The 23,609-nt window shown below is 41.6% G+C and overlaps 1 protein-coding gene across 3 annotated transcripts in view; it reads right to left on the bottom strand.

Moving 5' to 3' along the window:
- Window positions 1-1,202: 1,202 nt before the first annotated feature.
- The window catches only part of KCNQ5 (potassium voltage-gated channel subfamily Q member 5), a 505,983-nt gene continuing 483,576 nt past the window's right edge, over window positions 1,203-23,609 (bottom strand). For all 3 annotated transcript variants that reach the window (XM_053664043.1, XM_053664048.1, XM_053664050.1), the window contains 3 exons: window positions 8,654-8,785; window positions 6,526-6,652; window positions 1,203-5,508 (listed from right to left, as the gene is read on the bottom strand). In XM_053664043.1, the coding sequence (XP_053520018.1) occupies window positions 4,546-5,508; window positions 6,526-6,652; window positions 8,654-8,785 (1,222 nt within the window). In that variant the 3' untranslated portion in view covers window positions 1,203-4,545. The remainder of the gene's footprint in view (window positions 5,509-6,525; window positions 6,653-8,653; window positions 8,786-23,609) is intronic.

Genomic DNA, 23,609 nt, shown 5'->3' with positions numbered 1-23,609 from the left:
AGGAAGAGAAACATCTATGTGGGTTGCCTTTCATATGCCCCCTACTGGAGACCTGGCCTGCAACCCAGGCATGTGCACTGACTGGGACTCAAACCCCTGTGGCTCTTTGATTCTCAGGCCTGCGCCTGAGAGCCTATATTTATCAATGGTTAGTATAGAACAACTGTCATGAGTATATTTTGCTTTTAACTGGGGGTGTGAGAGTTACTGTTAAAGTAGTTCAAAAGTGTTTGGAAGTGGTTTACCCTTTAAGTTGGTCAAGCAAGCATGTTCCATACACAGTTTTATTTTCACTGGGATCTTTGGAAAGTGGTAGAATAGGCACAAACCTTTCTGATCTCATTGAGGGCCATGATGGGAAGGCAACCTCATGTTATCCTCGTTCTTCTTCTGACTGTCTAAAGGGCTTTGTGTTCCAGAGTTCTATCATTCTGAGTCTCCATTAAAATCACTCGCTTGGAATTAGTCATGCACACGTAGTGCACAAAATTGCTGGTGGAACAGAGAGAGTGGGGGTGTTTAGAGAAGAAGGAACAAATGCGTTTTGGAGCAGAAGCCCTCCCCTGGTAAGGCAGGGCTGGGTGGGTGCTTAACCGGGGAGCTGGGAGCAGCCAGGGGTGGCAGCACGTGGGCACCGCCATCACCACTTCCTGTCACTTGTTTAACACACAGCTCACACGCACACATGCCTGAGTTCTAATATATCAAGTAAAAAAAATCAAATCAATACCAAATTATCTTTCTTATAAAACCCTAAAAAACATGTAGAAACCTCTCTTTTTCCCAAATGACCAGTTGTTTCTTCAGCAACCTCACAGAAAGATACTTTTTTTGATTTTATTTATTTGTGGAGAGAGGGGAAAAGAGGGAGAGAAACATCACTGTGAGAGAGAAACACTGATTGGTTGCCTCTTGCAGGCCCCCATCCAGGGACCGGCCTGCAACCCAGGCACGCGTGCACTGACTGAGAACAAACCAGCAAGCAGCCTTTCTGTCCACAGGCCGGTGTTCACTCAGCTGAGCCACGCTAGCCAGGGTGCAAAACAACAATTTTTATAGCTTAGCCCCAAATTTGTATATAGTCAGTTTGGTTGACTGGGACCAGTAAGTTTGGAACCTACCAGTTAGTTCCAGACAAAAACAGTCACGTTAGTTGTTTAGACATCTTTTTAATGTTTTATTTTAAAACAAATAATCCCAGTGAAAGAGAGCAAAGGAAATTACATTTTAATGGTAGCTTGAAATGGATATTCCTGATTTGTTTTCAGGAAACAGACAATTGCATTGTCATACATAACTTTTTGAACTATTCACTTAAATGCACGTAATTATATTAAGTTAAATTTCTCTTACAAAAACACAACCAAGTCATTTTAAGGCAAAAGAAAATCAGCTTCTGGGGAGATAAGGTAATATTTATGATGTTTTCTTAAGTGATCCATTAATTTAGTTACTTGTGTCATTATTCCGTACAGTTTTGCTTTGCAAATGGGCATGAGAATTAGTCCCTTTGTGCCTGGTTTCCTCCTTTTACCTGTTTTACCTGCAGATTAATAACTTTCAGAATCAGAGTCAAAGGAGGAGAGAAAGGCACCTTTGAATAGGAGATAAAGACTTAAAAACTCAATAAAGTGTCTTACTTTAAAGAAAACTTGTAATCTGCCGATATTTAGTTGAACACAAAGCAAACATTTAGATCAGACACAGAACATTTTTTAGTTAACCTCATATAAGGGAAGTTTGCCACCAAGTGTCACCTTGATCAACCCTGGGTGTTGAAGAAGGCAGACGAACTTGTGCTGAGAAAGTAGGTGGTTACTCAGAGCTCAGCTAAACTGTGCTTCAAAACACCATTTGGGACCCACCAATGGGACTTTGCTAGATGTAAGTGGGAGACCTCTCTGCCCTCCCCAGGGAGAAACACAACAAACGGAACCCTACGATTGTCACACAATGCAACTATCTTTGAACATCCAAGATTTTTTTGTGTGCTAGAGTAAGGTAGACACGATATGGTCATGGCTTCAATGTACAAAGGTTTTCCACAACGTGGTTTATCACATTTGCAATGATTAAGACCTCAGTGATGTTCACAGGTTTTGTTTCTGAATCTTCTCTCTTCAGCAATGCTGAATGCACCGTGTTGTGTTTGAGGCCTAAAGAGGCCCAGGGAGGGGTCCCCAATACATTCAGAATTCCTGCTGCCAGTGGGGTTTGACCCAGGACAGAGTGTGTCCAAGAATCAGGGCTACCTGAAAGTTGCCGCCTCCATCCTCTCGCTCCGAGTGCATATAGGCACCTCTCCAGCTTTAGGTCAGTTGAGGGGTGTGCGTGTGCGTGTGTGTTCGTGTGCGTGCGTGTGCGTGAGTAACCCTCTGCAGAGGCTCTATCACAACGTCAGGCTGAGTGGAGGTGAAAGATTGCATTCGACAATTTACTAAGATTCTGTGTTTCAAAAATGAAAATAATTGCTTTGAAAGCTTGATAAAATCTTTTCAACTGGAATGTAAAATTAGACTCTATCTTCTGTGTCACCAGCAGCAAAGTTTCTGAGGGATGCTCTCCAGGGGGAGTGTGCTAGAAGTCAGGGGTGGGTGAGAAGAGGAAGCTTTCCAAATTTCAGTGTCTATCAAAAGGGACAAGGATTTTCAAAGGTTGAGAAGCACATTTTGGGTAGAGCGGAGAAGCAGTTTACTTGTGGATGGAGGCTGGTTAGGGCCTGGTTATGTTCAGAAGCAAAATACTGGCAGGGAATCCACAAGCAGTTAATGGAGAAGAAAAGTGAGGAGAGAGTAAGGGGTGGAGAAAGCCAGTTGTGAGAAAGAACTGGGAAGGACTGGCGGATTTCAGGGCCCCCTCTTGCTTTTGGGCATCCAGTTGATAACCCTGCTCATTCTTCTGGGTGCTAAAGAAGTATTTCTGGAGGCAGTACTATCTGTGGGGTTGGGGAGGGGAAGATTTTTAAAAGTCCTTCTGTGGCTAGAATTGAACTGAATTGAAGCACTATCTCGCTTCTCTTTGCCTTTTGAAGGCCATTGCCTTGGCTGAAGTTCTGCTGGTCCGAGATCACTAGACTGGTTTCTAACGAGCAGTCAGCATTGCTTGCTTTCTGGTAAATACATTTTTAATTTTGTTTCTCTTGGGCTTTGGGCTGTCATGTTACATGATGAAGTGTTTATATTTGCAGATTCTGCCAGTGTCACCTGGCTTCTAACTATAAATGTTTATTCCAGGAAACCGAACCAACCATTTCAGATTTGGAGCAACAACATTCTTGGGGCGAATAGAAAATGTTCACTACAGTATAAAAAGTAAAGGAGGTTTAGTTTTACCCTTTCTTATGCAAAATGTACTACATAATAGCAAAGAACATTCAGGGCATATTAAAAAATAAATACCTTGCAAAATTCTCTGTTTCTATATAAGAATAAGATGTTTAGGTAGTTGAATTCTTTAGCAGTACTCATTTCCTAAGAAAATCGAGTTCTCTGATTTTGGTTTATTTCTCTCCCTCTCACTGCCCTTCGAGGGGAAGTCATTTTCTCGAACTTCACTTAATTCCCTGTGTTGTGTCTGGCTTCTTCTCAGGCCTTTCCCATCTCAGTCTCACTCACATGTCTCATCCCCTGGGATCCTGCCTGTGCATCAACTTAGTGGAAACAGCTTCTCTCGCTTCTCCTTTCTGTGGGCAGTATTGGCAAGCCCCCGCTGGTGCCTCTGTGGAGAGAAGTCAGCCCAGTCACACTGGCTGTTCTACTGATCAATATTCCATTTGCTTATGCAGAAGCTGACCACTTATAAAGTTGATCCAGCTATTAGAGAATATATTTTCATACAGTTAAATGTGTCAAAGAGTCAGTATAGTTGCCTCGCTGGCCCTGAATGTCAGGATTTGCACATTTTCTACTTGAAGAACATTCTCTCAATAAGAACAACATAAAAATGATGTGCAACATTGCTTGCTACAGCGTTAAATCACCAAAAGCACACATATTGACATTCAAATTACATTAATAATAACATGACTGAATAGGAATGAGTTGGCAAATATATCTTGAAATAAGCAGCCATTTCTACTATCCCCAAATTCTGCTTTACTTGGTACCTTGTTAGCAGCTGTTGATGAGAGCCATTGTGTTTAAATATACATTACGGCCTAATTTTGGAAATGTATTTTATATTTAATCGCAAAGCAGACATGGCTGAAATTTGAAGGTGTTTACTCCCATAACTCCAAAAATACAGGGTCAAATCTTCTAAATGACCTAATTTTCATACACTCCACAGCATTAGCTGTATTTGGTTTCTCAGGATTTTTTACTCAAGGTACATTACTAAATGAGTGGGTTAATGTTGCTGTACCTTGGAATTTCAGCCATTCCTAAACATGCATTTTCATGCAATTAAAAGATAATGGGCTTATAAATTGCCTTTCATGTTCTTCCTGATTCTTGCAAATTCAACTTTTGAAGGGCTTTCAGAATAGTTCATGCAATGATATGTATGGCTAAAGAAACCGCTATGCCTAGAAAGAAAATGAGGAACTTATTTCAGTTTGACATGAGGCAAGCTAAGGGCATCTGTACTTTCTCCTGCCTTACAAATGCTCTGAGATGATCGAGATCTTCCAGTCCTTAGAGAGTCTGATGCAAAAGCAGTTTCCCTGGCAGGCTGCGGTGCGGCATCAAAAGTGTCTGTCTCCATTTCTTCTGAACCCACCTCTTCATCAGTTATAAACAATTTGGATTCCCTCCATTTGGGGTAAAAATCTTGGCTGCCTCTGGAGCCACTTGACTCACTCCCTGAAAGCTGTATATTCAGTTCCTCTGTCGACCTGATCAGGTTTTGTACAGACAGAGATTTGCCCAAGTCCTTGGGCGCCACCGGGTGGACAGACAACAAAGTTTCTCCTCCCATGTCAAAGCTCTTCCGCAGAGAACGGTCCTTGGTCAGATTGGACTGTGCAACCTGAACACTTTCCTTGGAGGCAACAAGGCAGGTGGTGACATCAGGAATGCTTTCTGGTAAGCCCGTGGGGTTTGGGTGCAGAGTCTCTGGCCGGGGCAGGTGCTTGATGGCTGGGAGAGGAGGCGGGATCTGTAAAGTTGTTGGGGCTACTGGCTTAGGTGCCGCATTTATTTGGTTTGCAATGTTGTTGGTGGCCGCCACTGAGGAGACATCACTTTGACTCAGTGGCACCTGTGTTGCTTGACTGTGCATAGTAGGGCTAAGCGCATAGAAAGTCTGAGCACTGAACTCATTTGGCGTCAGAATGAACTGCAGGCCTCGGGAGATGTTGGCACTAGCTGATCTGGTTAAGCAGCCACTGTTCTGTGCGGAACTAGACAGGTCTTTGCCGTCCACAGGGCTTTGATAGTCAGATGTCTGTTCACATTCAAAAGGTGGGATCTGGAATGAGGCCAAAGTGAGGGCTGAGGCGGAGCCTTTCCGGAGGACTTGCTGATATATGTCCAGGAGGCAGTCCAGCTTGGACTCAATGGACTGCACCTAAAAATGGGGAGAATGGTTACATGTGACTATAACTTGCTATTAAGAATGGGCTGTACTTCTAGAATTTAAAAAAGGGAACCAGGGTGTGCCAATACAGTAAAACACTGAGCGTGACCTGCTATAATCCAGACCTGCTATTTAGTGCCATCTTACTTAATTTTTTATTTATTTTTTCCATTTAGTCCCATTTTAGAACATGATATCTAGCAGTGGAAGGCTCAAGGGAGGACTTGGAAGGAGAGGGGTGCTTGACCTTTCCATAATCTTCCTTGGCACCCATCGCCCTTAGTTCTTTAAAAGTGGACAGTTGATATTCTCAAAAACCATACAATTATGGTACAAATACAACTTCAAGACTCCCTAGTCCAATTGGTTGACGTTCCTAAGCCTCTTCTGTGAAGATGTACTGGAACTCTATTGCAGTATAGTAAGGAGCTTGTTCTATCATAAAACCAAGATCTTAAATATCAATCTAGGGGATTCTGAATTTAAAAATCAAGGTACAGGATGTTTCGGAATTAATGTCAGAAGTATTTATTATTAAATTGGGAGAGCAACTTGATTTCTAGAAAATGGTCTTTGTATGAGATACAGCTGAGGGTTAACAAACGCTCAATGTACCATAATTGTGATAATGAGATTTTTTTTTAAAAGAGTGACCTAAGAGAGAGACAATGAAAATAACCAAAACACAAGTAAAAAATAGCTGTTTTTTTATCTTACTGTTGAAAATCTATAATTGCTTCATGTTTGATTAGATGAAATTTTCTATTATGTGGAAGTCCAAGTGTTTAGAGAATTCTGTTTATACACAGAGAATATTTAATTTTATTCACTTTTTCTTGATTTTATTTCTTAAATTTTTATTAATACAATTATTGTGCATTGTTAAAATATATTAATCACTATCAAATATATTAATCACAATATATTAATACACCCAACTGCCTATAATCAGTTTTGATTTAAAAAATAATTCTGGCTAAAATTTTAACCATTATTGCTCAGTTGTACCTGCTTCTCAACCTTGACCACTCTGCCGAGCATACTGAGGTCATCTGTGGTCTCATGTTCTGCTGTTATTTTCTCTCGGCTCTTCTTATCCGATGTGATTTGCCCTTTTCCAAGAATCTGATCGACACTATCAGAGAAAGAGGACATCTGGTTATGTGGCTGAAGATGGAGGTTGCCCTCGGCCAAGTGAAGTGTTTTGAAAAGAAAAATTAAACAATTATCCTAAAAAATATTTTATTTATTTATTTTGAGAGAGAGGGGAAGGGAAGGAGAGAGAGAGAGGGAGAGAAACATCAATGTGTGGTTGCCTCTCCTGTGACCCTTCCTGGGGATCTGGCTCGCAACCCAGGCGTGTGCCCTGACTGGGAATCGAACCAGTGATCCTTTGGTTTGAAATCTGTCACTTAGTCCACTGAGCCACACTAGCCAGGGCACAATTATCTTTAATTTATGTAAGATGAAATGAAAACGAACTTGTTTCAGTTGATGTTCTTATTTTCTTAACATGAAAATTACACATGAAATTAATTTTCTCACTATTCTGGTCCATTATGAAATCACTTATGGGTGATGTTCTGAAAGCAAAATTGTCCTAAACGACACAGAAATTTGTCTTTTCTGTCTTTGACCAAGTGTTTCCTGAATACAACTATTTAAAATATAACAAAATTATCATTATGATGGTTTCATGTTAATAGATTATATATTGAACATTTATTGTACATCTGATATGTGGGAGATAAGCAGATAGGAAAACTATCGGAATTCTAGTTGGAAAATATACCCTACATTATCTAGATACTCTAGATTAGTTTTGGAAATTCTGCAGCAAAAACCCTGGGACCCACAGAGAGTTCCATTACAGGACTTTGAAGACCGCGACTGCTTAGGCAAAGATTGTAGCATGACCACAGGATGAGTTAAAACAATTTCCAAAGAGACTCAGTCAGGCTAAGTGGGAATTGTAGTACTTTCTTCTTTGTTTGGTGTGCTTTACAACTGAATTGCCAGGAGTACTGACTCAACTTTCCACTTTGTCTGCATAGAGATACAGGCCAGACCTACCTACTGTCGTGACAGCTAATCTATTAAACTGCAGGCTCAAGGGGATGGGGTTATTATTTTATTAATATTTGGATGTCCATAGTGCATGGCACACGGTACAGGCTCAAATAATTATCCATTGAAAGAATGAATGAACAGATTGTAATTTTTTGTAACTGATCAGCTGGTGTTTTACTAAAGGTCTGGTACACCCCTCATTCTGTCTAAGTGTGCTCTAGGCATATAAACAGACATTTTAGACTCTGTCCTTGTATTTTAAGAACTGCTTAATCACAAATGTTGGTAATTGGTGCCTGGTAGTGAAGCAAGACCCTTAAAAACTGAATTGACTAAATATTTTGCCCTCAAGATAACACAATGACACACATATAGTGGAATAACTCGTTGAACTCATTTCTTTTAATCACCGAGTGAGACGCTCACTGGAAAGACAGCGTGTGTTTGGCGTTTACAGGACATGAAGGAAAGCAAAGGCCGAGTCTTAGTCACAGCAAGGAGAACGAACTTGCAACCAGAAAACAACACAAGAGCCAGCCAGTCTTGACTCTGGCACAATATGCGAATATTCAGATGGTTTTTATCTCCACAGCAGGCTTTAAGTGCTCTGGGAGGTCAGATGGGGAGGGTCTATTTTTTGTGGGCTGGATAGTCAGGTAGAGTTTAAGGAGAGAGGAAGACTAGTTCATTCTTGAAGGATGGTTAGGATTTCGGTGATAACAGAACAATAGCAGCAGCAGTGATAATTCAGATGACACCAAAACAGCCATTAATATTTATCGAGCAGTCATTTAACCTGTTAACTCATTCAATTCTCATGACAACCCTAAGAGGCAAGCCCTAACATATCTTCATTTTTACAGATGAGGAAACCGAGACCCTGCAAGTTGGAGGCTTTTAGTACCTGATTTACATCCTTAAGTAAAATCCGTGTTAAAAGCTAGGTCCAATTGTCCACTAAAAATGAATTAGAACTATGGAATTTAAGAGTTTTCTCTACTACAGAGGTATTCCCAAATAGTTTCCATGCCTTTCCTTGTCAACAAATAACATTTTCATTGCTTACCGTGTTTGAAGGCTCTTAATTCTACACAGCATGTCCAGGTGACCAGCAGAATACTGTTCAATGACATCTTTTACATCATATGGGCGTAACGTTTCTTTAAACTTTCGCTTTGCAACATGAAATTTCATAATTCTGTAAGAGCAACAGATTACACAATAATCTTTATAACTTTATGAAAGAAGTTACAAAAATAGCTTACTAGTAGTAAATAAATACAAGAAACTCTGGGGGAAAAAGTTGTGCATCAAATTATTTTAGGCCCCTATGAAATGCAATAGAAAAGCCTGAGATTACAGTGGACAATTTAAGAATATGTCATGTGAGGCACACCTTGAGGACAGAAAAACACACTAAAAAAGAGACTATGAAATTTTGTACCTTTTTAATGTTTGTTGAAACCTTGATTTAAAATGAAAGTCAAAATGCAATTCTACCTTTTCTGTGTCACCCCTAGAAGCCCACCTAGTGATTGCATGCATCACTTGTAAAATATAAAGGTTGTTAAAGTGGTTTTTATGTAACAATATTCATTACATTTTAAAAAATAAATTGGGTATCTTTAAAAAAAGCCCTTTATTTTAATTTAGAGAGAGAGGAAGGGAGGAAGAAAAAGTGGGAGAGAAACATCCATTTGTTGCTGTTGGTACTTGTCCCCACTTGGGACTGAACCTGCAGCCCAGGCATATGCCCTGATGGGGTATTGAACCAGTGACCTTTCAGTTTGCTGGGTGATGCCCAAATAACTGAGCCACACCAGCAAAGGCCTAACAATATTCATTTTAAGATGCAGATGTATCTGCAAAACTCTCTTATTTTCTGTAGAAAAATGTACATCTGTATAGAAATTTATGAAAATTTTACTTTATAAATTATTTTTGCAGAGCACTGTTTCATTAACTAGCCAAGTTTCTTTTGTTTCAGACATAATATACTGATCAGCTAAGTTTGGATGTCTAAGCTTTTCGGAACTAGAGTTTTTTTTTAAAGATTTTATTTATTTATCTTTAGAGGGGAAGGGAAGGAGAGAGGGAGAGAAACATCAATGTATGGTTGCCTCTTGTGCGTCCCCTGCTGGGAACTGGCCTGCAGGGAACCTGCCTGCAACCCTGGCATGTGCCCTGACTGGGAAGGAACTAGAGATTTTTTTTGTTGCTGTTCCTCTCCCCAACATGGACCCCGTGCTTTAAAACAACATTTTACCATTAAATTCCATGATGCCATAAATAGCTAAGCTACCTAAGGTAACCAGTGACTGCAATAACTTGATGTAATTCCTGAAGAAAGCAAAGAACCGTAACATTTTAATGAGTCTGCGCAGCTTTATTACAGGTAGATGTTAAGTCTTGGTGTTTTTTCAGCCATTAAATGGCTCATAGACTCCCATTATCACTTCCATGGGTCCCCGGCTGGGAATCAGTCAGTGAGGCTCTGTGGACCAAGATTTGTCATCCTTGGTGGAAGGTGGGAAGATTAGGAACAAATGTGGAGTGTAAACAGAAAATCCTCATTACCTATTCCAGTGGTAGCTGATTGCAAGGAATCCAAATTGCTTTACTGGTTAAAAAGCCCCAAACTCTATCTTGTAATTGTATTAACTTCAAATTAATTGTATCCTAATTATTCCCAAGTCATTTACCCATACTGCATGTTGTATTTTTAAATTGAGGTATAGTTGACGTTAGTTTCAGGTGTGTAAGAGAATGATTTGATATTTGTACATATTACAAAATTATCACCACAATGAATCTATATCCCCATATATGGTATCCGTATATATCCTCATACATGGTATCCATAAGAACATAGATATCTAAGAATATCCCTAGTATTCTTACTTTCCCTACCACATTTTCTCAACCTATCTCCATTCAAGATAGTTTTTATTTCAAAGATATTTAAGCAAAGTTATTAGCAGAAAGTAAAGGAAATATGTTTTAATGTAACCTCTCTCTTTTTTCCCTATCCTCACTGAGGACATGATTATTGATTTAGAGAGAGGGAGGGAGAGAGACATCACTTGGTTGCCTCTCATACGTACCCCAACCGGGGACTGAACCCACAACCTAGGTATGTGTCCTGACCGGAATCACACTCTTTCTTGTCTATGATGAAGCTCTAACCACAGCAGCCACAGCCACAGCAGCCAGGACAGAAAAGCCCTGAAAGCCTCTTTGCTTATCTTCCAAGTAGCTGATGGTGCCTGGTTGGGCAGGGAAAAGGGAAAGTCATCTTTATACTTTCCTATGTGGTTTTTATGGTTGTCACTATTGTTTGTGTTTTCAACATTATTACCACTTGTTATGTGAACTACTTTTTATGTCTCATGTTGAACAGCACGTGATAAGATATTTTTATCTCCCTTTAAATTTATGGAAAATGAAGTTCAGAGAACTGACTTGGCCCCAAACTAGCAACCAGTATGAGGCAAAGCCAGGATCTCACCCAGATCTGTCTGGTTCTCACCCCCACATGGCCTCCTGGTTTCCCACGGCATCATTTCTGGGGACGTGGAGGTTAACTGTGATCTTTTGGCAGAAGCCGCCCTACCTGCAGAGGGACAAGCTTTGCACGAGTGGATGTGTGCCCGCTGCCTGTAGCTCAGATGTTTCGGGCCAGCGGCGTGTCTGCTCTTCCCTGTAAACTGAGTTCTGTTTGCCCTGATGGGGACCTGCCCTTGTTTCCTCGTAGAGACTTGTATGATAGCTTGTCTCAATGTTGTGCACGCTCTTTTCTTTCCCTTTCACAAATACGTGAACAGGGGGAACAGTCTGGAGGCCTTCAATGGGCAATGTCACATTCTAGCCCTCAGTCCTGTTTTAGGCGGAACTTAAATAACTTCATTTTTATTTACATAATTTACTATACAAACTAGCCAAATTAAAAGAAAATCCATGTTTTGAAGTTTTGGTCAATACTTATAATTTTAATTAATGTCAAATAGGAAGTGGATAGTCTTTTATGTTATTTCAGGATGGTCATATGATAATAGGTATGCAAAGCAGAGCACATATTAAAAGTCTTCACTGGCTTCCCATTTATTTTTACACGTTACATCCTCCTTCAGGTGGTAGTGCTTTGTTTGTAGGCTTTCCCACCTTCTCTGGAACAATGCAAGTTGGGTTAGTAAATACCATTGTAATGATTTGGAAAAGAGGAATAGATGCAGCGGTGGGCTGGCGCAGACTTGTACTGACTCCAAAGAGCTGGTTATTACAGCTTTAAGAAGATTTCTGGTTGTTAAACAGAGCCATTATTAAAAATTAACTTACATAAATGTACAATAAAATAAATTACATTAAAACAAAGGTAATCTTTCCTCGAATTTCATTACTTCCTAATTATTTTACTACATGTTACTCTCTCTGCTCTTGAGTTGCACACATCTTTTGTGTCTGTGTGATGGAGACGCTAACAGTGTAATATTGCAAATCTCTCCCAACTTCTTGTTCGGTGATGTCACACTGATAGCGTGATAGTAACTTTGGTAGCTGTGTTTGTGCAGTGGAAATCAGCCAACACTACAAACCAGGACTTTAGCCTCTAGGATAGCTGATTGTTAAGTTTACCAGTGCGTTACTGAGTATATAAAACCATCTCACCTACTAAGAATTAAGTTTCGCCCTGGCTGGTATGGCTCACTGGATTGAGCATCAGACTGTAAAACAATGGGTTGCCAGTTAAAGTCCCAATTGAACATGTATGGGTTGTGGGCCAGTTCTCCAGGAGAAGGCTCACAAGAGGCAACCACACATTGATGTTTCTCTCCGCTTTCTCCATCCCTTCCCCTCTTTAAAAATAAACAAACAAACAAATAAATAAATAAACTTTATTCTTAAAAAAGAATAAAGTTTTCTAATATAGAAAGTGAGATCAAATAGATTTTCTTTACTTTTTTAAAAAACATTTCATTTATTTATTTTTAGAGATAGGGAAGGGAGGAAGAAAGAGAGGTAGAGAAACGTCAATGTGTGGTTGCTTCTCACGTGCCCCTCACTGGAGACCTGGTCTGTAACCCAGGCATTTACCCTGACTGGGAATTGAACTGGCAACCCTTTGGTTCACAAGCCAGCACTCAATCCACTGAGCCACACCAACCATGGCTCAAATAGGTTTTCTTAACTGGCTTTGTTGTGAGTTTAAAAGAAAAACAGTGAAGAGGTCTGAGATGAGATAATAGAATTCTAAATTGGGTAATATGTTTTATAAATGTGGAAGGAATGTTTAAAAGCACAAGTACTTTTTAAAATTGATTTTAGAGAGAGAAAGAGAGAGAGAGAGAGACAGACAGACAGACAGATATCGGTTTGTTATTCCACTCATTTATGCATTCATTTGTTGCTTCTTTTATGTGCGCTGACCAGGAATTAAATCCGCAACCTGGCATATCAGGATGGCACTCAAACCAACTGAGCTACCTGGCCAGGACCTAAAAGCATAAGTAATTTTGAAATAAATATATGGAGAAAAACAACAGTCGTTTTCGTTTTCCAAGGGCAGACCAAGCATGTACTGGTAACTCTCAAAACTATCTCTTCCTTGTTATCTACATTAGAAGAATAAACCTTTCAAAATGCAAAGATGACCATATTAACCCTTCCCCTCCAAGAGCCCCCATTGGTTTTCCATGGCCAATTGAGTAAACATCAAACTCCTTGGCACATTCTGTAGGGCTGTGTATGGACTGACCTCTGCTTATCTCTCTTGCCTCAACTGCTCCTGCTTCCTCCTTGGAACTTGAGGTTCCAGCAACAATAAAATATTTGTAAGTTCACAAAACACCGTTTGATCAAACATATACATCAATTATTTGCATATACTATTTTCTCTTTCTGAAATCCTACAATATCTTTAAGACTCAGCTGTAAAGTCACCTTTTAATGGAAATTTCTGTAATTCTTCCAAAGCAGTTAATCACTTGTCTATCAACTTCTATTTTAGTATATAACATACCACATTGTAACTATTTGCTTATATATCAACCTCCTCCCTGAGGCTGTATGAGGTCCTTGCATACAAGTTGCGTCTTTTCCCCTTGATAAGCTCTGCAAGGAGATTCAGTGGGCAACTTGAGAGGGAAGAGGGTAACAGATGCAGACAGCTCCTCTCCAGATGCTCATCTCTGTTCATCTCTTTGCATGAGGTTGCACTCCCGCCCTTCTCGATTTTCTTGTCACCACAGAGCTCATGTCTCAGCATCCTGTCTTGGCACTGTACCTAAAATGCTAACTGTTCCAGACTCAAGTCAAGCATTGACTTTTTCAGGCATTGACTTTTTGACCGCCCCTCGGGGGTAAATGCTCTTGCTCTGTGCTCTCAAATGCGCTGTTGTGTAGTTGAGTCTGTGGCTTTGTATCTCACTCATAGGACTTGGTATCAGAGTCTGAGTTTTTTACCCTGGCCTTTCATGCATTCTTTGGCCAGTATTAGAGATGCAATAAATGTTCTTTGAAGAAATAAATGAGAATTAGCTACTTTCTAGCTGTTCAAAGTGGTTTGTGTTCTGTGACAAGGCAGACTCTTGTGGTGATCTAAAAAGAATGCTTTAGAATAGACCTGAGATATTCAGGCACATTTCAGGAACAGCATAAGCCTTTGACCCTACTTCATGTGTACCACAATACTTTTTAAAGTAGGAGAAATGTTCACTCATTAATAGGTAGGACCTGCCTGGTTTAGAAAAGTGGTTTAAATAGAGCTGCTTCTGAAAAGTCATAAAAATATAATATTCTTTCACCTTAGATAACTAATATAATTAGCATTTCACAAAGCAATTAAATCACAACAATAAGCTGTCATTACGAGGAAGTAAGGAGAAAGACGAAAACACTGAATGTCAAGGAATAAATCAGTAAGTACCAAATGTGAAGAGTTTGATGGGATAGTAATTACGTAGGCCGAATGAATCTTTAGTATCATAGAACCTTCAAGAAACACAGATGAAAACATGTAGTTAGAGTCTAAAAAGAGTAAAACATTCGGTTTTTTGTTCCTAAGAGACTACTCTAAGTGCTTCTAAAAATCACGTCATTCTATGGGGAGTGAGTATGAGAGGCATACTTGCTGAGGCTCCTGACCATTTTAGCCATTGTACGATGATCCTTTTTGAGTGGAGACCCCTGTCATTAGGGTCAGGTGATTTGAGCCATTTCTATATTTAGTTACCTCAGCTTCCCTCCTTTTACCTAATCCTCACTCCCTTCTCCAGGGACTGGGCATGATTAAAAAAATATTTTATTTATTTATTTTTTTTAGAGAGGGGAGGAGGGAGGGAGAAAGAGAGGGAGAGAACATCAATGTGTGGTTGCCTCTCGTGCACCCCCTACTGGGGACCTGGCTGACTACCCACACATGGGCCCTGACTGGGAATCAAACCAGCGACCTTTTAGTTTGCAGGCCAGTGCTCAATCCACTGAGCCACACCACCCAGGGCTGGATATGATCAAAATCAAAACAGAAAACTTGAGAGACTGAGCTAAGCCCAAGAAAGCATTTCTGACTGCTTAGTCTTGTCATCCTTGGTCCCTGCAGCATCACCTCATTTCTCTGGTCATCACTGGGATGTCTAAAACGGCTTCTGTCTCCTCTTAGATGCAATGAATTTGACCTAAGTGCCCCATTCCCATCTACTGGACACAGAGCCAGATGATGGGGGTATGAAAATGAGCACGACACAGACCTTGTCCACCTCAGCTTAGTGTCAAGCGGTCTCCAATAGCTAAGCCCTTGCTGGATGGCTAGTGCTACACTCAGAACTTTGCCTGTATTATGTCAACTTGCAACTGTAAGAACTCCCCACCTTTGGTATTTGGGTCAAGTGAAAGCTCAAGAAGAGGTTGAGTAACCTTCCCAAGGTTGCACAGCTGGTCAGAGGCAGGTAACTGCTGATGCCACAGCCTGTGTCTTCACCACCCCTGGCTGGTGTGACTCAGTGGATTGAGCACTGGCCTGCAAACCAAAAAGTTGCTGGTTCGATTCTTAGTCAGGGCACATGCCCAGGTTGTGGGCCAGGTCATCAGCTGGGGGCGTGTGAGAAGCAACTGATGGACGTCCCCCCCCCATCTATGTTTCTCTCCCTCTCTTTCTCCCTCCCTTCCCCTCTGTCTAAACATAAATAAATTTTAAAAACCCAAGAAATTTAATATAATCCCTGAATTGATGGGCAGAAAGTATGTTTGAGCAAATCATTCTAGAGTACAGCTAGAACCTTTAGAATACACTTAATGATTAAGCTGATAATAATGTCAGGCAGTGCTTTATAGTATAACCCTATAAAAAGCATACCATCGTCATGTCCATTTTTCGATAAGGAAACAAGCACGGAAAGGTTAAGTAAGTTGGTTGAGGTTAAGCAGGTTGGTTGGGGATAAACATAATGCTCTACTATTGTCTTAGTGTTAAGATCTTAGTATTTATCATAAAATAAAAACAATAGAAAAGATGTTTTGACGTGAAACAGCTCTCTTGACTTGTGTGCCTGGTACATAACAGGTGCTCAGTAAAGTTTTGCTGAAGTGAATGGCCTGTTCTTACAGGTGTTGGAAGGTCCTTTGGAGAACCGACAAGGCTGAGGAGTGAGTTACAGTCTCATTGGCACTATCTCTTCACAAGGGTAAATTTCACTGGAGTTAATGCAGCAGCGAAGAGCAAAGGGCCCTAAATTAACTAGTCTCCTCTGATGCTGTTGAGGACTAAGAGGCTAAGGGTCTAAGAGGAGGAAACCTGTTGCACAAAGCGGACATACCCCACTATTACCACTAGAGGGGGGAAAAGATTCATTACAAACCTAAACTGGCAAGAAACTGGTCTTGAAACTGAAGGAAGTATGCTCACAAAATGTTCTGGGCACAGAGCAATAACTAAAGCAGCGTTAAACTCTGGGTAGATTATATTTTCATATATACACAAACACATACGCACTTATAAGGAAATGTAGGTGCATTCGTTGTGTTGCCGTGAGTTATAAAATCTTGCGAAAGTCTTCCTCCGGGCCTCTAAACCAGGGTAAAAACACTGCATATGATTATGCAGAGATGAGAACGATTAGAAAACAGAAGTGGCAGTGTCTGCTGCTGCCACCAAGCAGATGGAAGGGCCCGGCCGGCAGCCAAACCGTGTGCAGGGTGGAGAGGGCTCAGCCGACTGTGAACTGCAGCGGCAGGTTGATTGACTGTGTAGACAGCCGTCTTTCCCAAGCTTGGCTGCTCACTGCAGTTGGTGGGGAGCTTTAAAAAAATGCCACAGCCTGGGTCCCACCTTCAGAAATTCTGTTTCAATTAATCCAGGGTGCAGTCCAGAAATTTTATAAGACTCTTCAGGTGGTTCTAACCTGTGGCTCAGGTTGAGATCTACTGAAATGGGCGTGGGGCTGGGGCGGCAGGGGTAGAACAATCTCCATACTCCCTGCCTCTATGCAGACGTCTCCTAAGTCACACAAATCGTGCCCCTTAGACAGTCAGTGTGCCTTCATGTGTGGCCTCCAGTCAGAACCCAAGTGCTTCCTGGCCCTCCTGCCCTGAGTCAGGCCTGAAGTTTTCATGCAAGAAGTTCAATTAGTTTTTCAAAGGACTGCTTTTGGAGGGAGAGGGAGTGACAGGTGACTATTCATTCTCTCAAGAAACATTCACTTGGCATCTTCTGCCGGGTGCTGGGTATTGTACTGGGTGCTGAGGACCAGTGACTCTGGTGTAGTCGGAGGAGCCCCCAGTGAGCACTTGGTCTCCAGTCCCCATCCGTCTGCGGTGCTGGGGGAGCAACAGTCACTGCACTGGGAGCTCTGGTAGGGTTCTAGGACCTGATCTGTCAGCGAGTGGAGCTCTTTAGCTGAGTTCAGTGTGGCTGCTTCTCTAAGTGATGCCAGAGGTGTGTTTGCTGAGTGGGATTCAAGAATTCGTTCATTCATGCATTCACTCACCCATCAGACATTCACTGAATGTGCCTCATCCTGTGCCAGATGTCAGGGATGCTTCGATGAGGAGAACCCTGCTGCCTGAGCATGCCCAGTCTAATGGGGCAGGCAGACAGCCATAATCCACCTTGTCTACAGAAGGTGGTGGGAAGCACAGACTGGTGTGGTGGTGCATGGTAGGTGGCAGTGCATGGCAAACAATTGGTGGGGGAGATGACCCACTCTGCACCCCCGACTCCATGGTATGTTACCAAATCTCTCCAGGCTGCAGAACGGCCCCATTATATTCCTAGATCTTATGTTTTGGGTGTGGATGTGTGTTTCTTCTCCTGACACCTCTTCTTACTCTTTTGTTGGTTGGTTGGGTTTTGGGGGAGTCAAAAGTTGTATGTGGACTTACGACTTATGAGGAGTGGGTGTGTGGGTGTCAGCACCCATTAGCCCCGTGTTGTGCAAGGGTCAAATGTAGAGTATTTAGACTCTGAGAACCCTTCAAAACCAGTTATAGAATTACATAGCCAGGACTACATGACTCTTGTTTCATCTCAGATTGGGTTCCTAGGCAGTGACTAAGGAACCCCAGGAGTCCCTGGATGTACCGACTTATCTTGCTTTCAACTTGTGATAGAGACATGTAAATTAGTTCTGATTGTACACAGTCTAGCAGATGTTCTTACTGCAGGGACAAGCGGGTATCTTACTTGGCTGACCCAGGGATCAGGAAAGATCTGTGGTCACACTGTTTCCACCACTGGGAGTATAGTTGTTCTTTTTTTAAAATTTTATTTATTAATTTTTAGAGGGAAGCTAAGCGAGGGAAAGAAACATTGATATGCAAGAGATACATGGATTGGTTGGTTGCCTCTCAAATTAGCCCCAAATGGGGACCCGGTCTACAACCCAGGCATGTGTCCTGACTGGGAATCAAACCTTTCAGTTCGTAAGCCGGTGCTCAATCCATTGAGCCACACCAGCCAGGGCTACAGCTGTTCTTTTAATCTTTGTTATTATTGGGCTTTATATTCAGGATCCATTAGGCTATTCTATACATTTTGTAAGGTTTTCTTTTCTTTTTAAATTAAAAAAAAATTTTGTTTATTTGGTTTTTGTTGGGTTTTCACTTAAAGAGATGAGTAGTAAAAACCAATTGAGAACTTCTGGATCCAAGCAAGTCAGTAAATGGTTAACTTTTCTCTTAGGATTTTGTGAACACTGATATAGTAACTAAATTTTGGGATTTTATTTTTCTAGGGGTATGAATCCTGTAATAAGTAAATAAATAAGTGTTCATGCATGTTGATTGCTCTTGAATATTTTTGGTTACTGCACTGAATAGGAGACTCATTTTAAATTACAACCAAATAAATGGTTAAAAATTAGATGCTGCAAAATAAATGCATTTTCCCTGAAAACACTAGTTTAATGAGACCTCAGAGCAAAATGTGGCCACCAGTAGTTTCAAAACAGAAACGAACAAAAGGAATATTCTGGGGAATAATGTTAACTGATTTTAAAAATATGTGCTAAACGATCCATAAAATGTTCTTCCAGCAGCACCCTTCACTGTAACCTGTCGCCGATGTGGCTGTCAAGAACGTCTTCGGAGTGACTTGCGAAGGCTCCTTGTCTCTGCTGAAATGGCAGAGATGCCATCGGCACAGTGGAGAACTGATGATGATTAAACAGCTCGTAGATTTAACAAAAACCCACGAGGGCAAACATATGCTTCTTCTTCACTATTTGTGGAGTATCCTCCCCTGAAGCATGCAGTGAGATTTAAGGAAAATTCAGAGTTGAGAATGCATTTCAGGGCATGGCCAGGGGAATGGTCCCATCTATGCCTTTCAGGATAGAAATGACACAAGGGCAAGAAAACCAGAAAATCTCGTCCCTGTGAGCCCAGGGTTACAGCGAGGACTGATTTGCATAAACCTCCTCCAACACGCTGACACCTCAGCAGTGGTTCTTCTCTTTGATGCTCAGATCTGAGTAATTTTAGAGGAGCTGATGAGTCTTCGCTAGTTATAAAGAAACTCTTGACACCTCATCTATGCTTCTATTAAAGTGAAAGATTCTGGTAGATAATTTTGGAAAAGTGTTCTGTTTACACTGTGGCTTCAGACTTTTTTGCTTCTGTTGAATTTTTCTCCAAAGCTACCGGTGACCTTGTGGCCACTTCTGAAGAACCTTTCCTGTCTCTCCACCTTCCTGACCTCTTGGCAGCATTTACACAGTCCACCACTTGAAACACACCTCTGGCTCCTCTTCCACATGCTGCCCTGGTATCCCTCTGTCTGGCCCTTCCAGTCTGTCTCCAACAGGGCCTTCTTCCTGGTGCAGCTTCTTACGCTCTTGGAAGCCTTTGACTCTGTGTATGGACCATTCTCCCTCTTTACTCCAACACTGCCCCTGGGCTGACACATCAGTACATTACCTACATCTGTGCCGATGACTACTAGGTGTGTCGCCTGGGCCTCAGATCCAGGGGTCCACCTGCCTGCTGACCCTCAAACTCAATACTTGCAGTAGTGTACCAACTCCCTCCAGGCCAGCCTCTGTCTGAGGCAGACACCTGGAGGGATCAGCCTTAACTTCTACTGCTCTTCCATTCTCCAACCAGTAAATATTCAAATGCTATTATTTCTAATATCTGAGGAGGTCTGAAATCCATGCTTCCCACCGCTTCACCCCGTCAGCCTGGCTCAGGCCCCTAGCAGATCCAGGTGTGGTAACGATGGGCTCCTGGCTCCAATCCAGTCTTCAAACTGCAACCAGAGTCATCTTTCTAAACGTTAGAATAAGGCCTCTGTCTGAGAAGGGGCTTGTTTTCTGTAGTTAAAGATTATTTCTATAGTTAAAATCCTCCATGCCCTCCACTCGTTACAAAGATCCCTGCTCCTCTCTCTTTGGTCCAACCTCTCATCCCCACGTCTTCTGTCCTCCCAGCCCACAGGCTTTCTAATGCCGTCTTCACCTCTGGGTTTTGACAGCTGCAGTTCCCTCTGCCTAAACACACACTCCTTCAATAACCTGCTTGAATCCTATACATGTACTTGATTTCTGCTTGGATATCCTTCTTCCAGGAAGCCTTCCTAGATGCCACCTGCCATACAAGTGCCAACATTATGTCTGCCTGAAAAGCCTGGACTTTGGTGATTCCAGTGATAGGTTGCCCTGTATCCTAATCAAATCTACTTTTCTGGCAGTCACTCATGACTTTAAGTACAGATCATGTTTTTTATTGCATATCCCTGTGCCTGGTGCAGAGTAGAAGCTCAATGCATATTTTTTGAGTGCACGAACTGACCCTCTGAGAGGGAAGTTAAAAAGCTTAGTCAGGCCTCTCTATGGGTGGGAGAGGGAGATGACAGTAATTTCTACTTTCACTGCCTTCTTCCTTCTCGGGAGGGTACCTGCAAGGGCAGTGAGCTCACCCAGAGGATGAACAGGGAGAGATCTCAGACCATTGCTTTACAGTTGGGTGAAAAGATTGCTCTTCCAGCCTTGAGTGGCATTACTTTGAGTGATTCCTCATTGCAGGCAGTGAGGAGGTGACTCCTGAAAGTGGTTGCAGGCAGGCGAGGCTGCAAGTGGTTGGAAGTTGGGAGCACCCCCCTTAGAAGAGAGACAGAAATGCTCCTCTCATATGGCGCAGGGAGAGCTCAGCGAGGAAAGGGTCTGGCCCGAGTGGAGGACAGGCAGTGGAGGCACTAAGGGGCAGTGGAGACGCCCGAAGATTATAATAGGCAGCCTTTAGATAGTGCTTACCATGGGCCCAGCACTGTCCTTCCTAAGTGGTCTGCAAATGTCAATTCATTTAATCATTGTCCTGACCCTACAAGGTCAATACTATTTACCATCTTCACTTCACTAATGAGAAAACAAATCACAGAGAGATGATGTGAGTTGCCCGAAGTTTTGCAGAGGATGCTGTGTTTCTTGGATTACTGGTATCTCTCCTGAGCAGCACTGTGGTGCCAGGGTAAAGCTGGGCTGTAGCTTCTACTAAAGAATTCTGAGTTTCACCCAAGGCCCTGTTTACTCCTTTGATTCTCTAGAAGGCTGGTTTGGCCTGAGGAGTAACAGGTTGCATATGAGTGGACTGTGGCAGAAATGGTGATTATTGCATAGAGATATTCAGAGAAGTTAATACTACAATACAATCAAAAGCTTCTTGATCACTTCTCTTCAAAATAATGAGTAATCTCCATTGAGTTGTTTTGGTTATCTTCACAGGAAGAACAGGTTGTACAGAACTCTGATTCATTCCATAACAACGGGCAGAAAACACGGTTGCATAAAACAAGCAGATGAGAGAACGACTATTCTTGATGATCTTAAGCATGGCCTTGATCTGAAGAGTAGTAATTCTATGAAAAAAATACTGGTAAGACTCAGGTAAGCTTTGCATTGCAATGTTTTAATGGACAGAGCTCTTCCTCCAATTGCCCAATCCTTTCCGCAGTGCTTGGATGTTGCCTTGGTGTGCACATCTGAGAATTTATCTAGCCAATTTGGTCCAGGAAAACAAGCACAAACATTTCTTTTGCACTTTAAAAAATTATTATTCTAAGACCCTTTATAAATACAGAGTTATACTAGATATGATCTTCAAAATTTATTTTTATGTGAATGAGCATACATTAACTTTCTGGAATTTTGCCCAAGATTCACACTTATGTAGTACTTACACAATGCCAAGTGCAAACTTGAAAGGTGAATCAGTCAACCTTTTCAAATAGTCTCAAATATCTGGTTGTTCAATATCGCAAAGGAATGTATCCAGGTAATTAGTGGGCTTATGTTTAATCTGAAATTTTGATATTATAACTGAGGAAATATTTTTCAAATAGTGATACTACAACAGTGTCTTGCCACGAGTGAGGGACCAAACTGTGTCCCCCAAATCTGTATGGTAAAGCCCTGAGTCTCAGTGTCTCACAACGTCGTGTCTGTATTTGGAGATAGGACCTTTAGAGAAGATTAAATTAAAATGAAACTGTTAGGGTTGGCCCTAATGCAATCTGACTGACATCATTATAGGAAGGGGGAAGTTTGGACACAGGTAAGTGGGTGCACAGAAGAAAGACCACGTGAGAACACTGAGAAGATGGCCATCCGCATGCTGTAAGACAGGCCTCAGAAGGGAGCAACCCTGCTGACCCCTTGATCTTGGACTTCCAGCCTCCAGAGCTGTGAGCAAATAAGTGCCTGTTGGTTATGCCATACACTCTGTGGTGTTTCTTATGGCAACCCTAGCAAACAACTATCCATAATAGTGACAAGTGAGTGTGTAGAATATTCAAGAGTTTATCAATTTGCTTGTCAACCTGTTTACTTCCCTGCTAATTTCATCTTTCTATTATAAATTAATTTCTGAGTGAAAAAAAGGCACATAATTGTTTGAATTAAACCACTGACAGAATAAACTAGTGAGCAAAATAGAACCAGAGGCATAGAAACATGGAACAGACTGACAACTGTAAGAAGGGTGGGGGGAGGGGAGGACTGATTTAAAGAAGGCGAAGGGATTAGTTAAAGAACCTACAGGAGAGACTCGTGGACGTGGAAAAGGGTGTGGGCGTTGACTGTGGAAGTGGGGGGAGGCCTGGGAGGGCGAAGGGGGGAAAATTGGGACAACTGTAATAGCATAAATTAAAAAAATAAGCCATTAACAAGATACGGAATTTTTGTTAAAAACGAGTACAGTCTTCACTCTCAGAAGTGAGTTTGACAACGCATTTCCAGGATCTTTGTGTATTCCCACTAATGTTTTGAGGATAATCTGTGATAATCTTGGTGAAACTATATAAAACTAAGTATTCTTTTGTTTTTTAAGACATATTTTAAAAATGTCTAAGAATAGCCATCGCTTGGCACTATAAAAAGTGATGTCATTCTCTTTTTTTAAAAAAAGATTTTATTTATTTTTAGAGAAAGGAGAAGGCAGGGAGAAAGAGCAGGAGAGAAACATTGATGCGAGTGAGAAATGTTGATCGATTGCTTCTCTACACTCCCTGACAAGGGACTGACTGCCACCCAGGCACATGG

Source organism: Artibeus jamaicensis, unplaced genomic scaffold (assembly GCF_021234435.1).
Source record: "Artibeus jamaicensis isolate MK-2021 breed Jamaican fruit bat unplaced genomic scaffold, CSHL_Jam_final contig_1127, whole genome shotgun sequence".
Lineage (NCBI taxonomy): Eukaryota > Metazoa > Chordata > Mammalia > Chiroptera > Phyllostomidae > Artibeus > Artibeus jamaicensis.
This window is presented reverse-complemented; position numbering and strand designations above follow the sequence as displayed.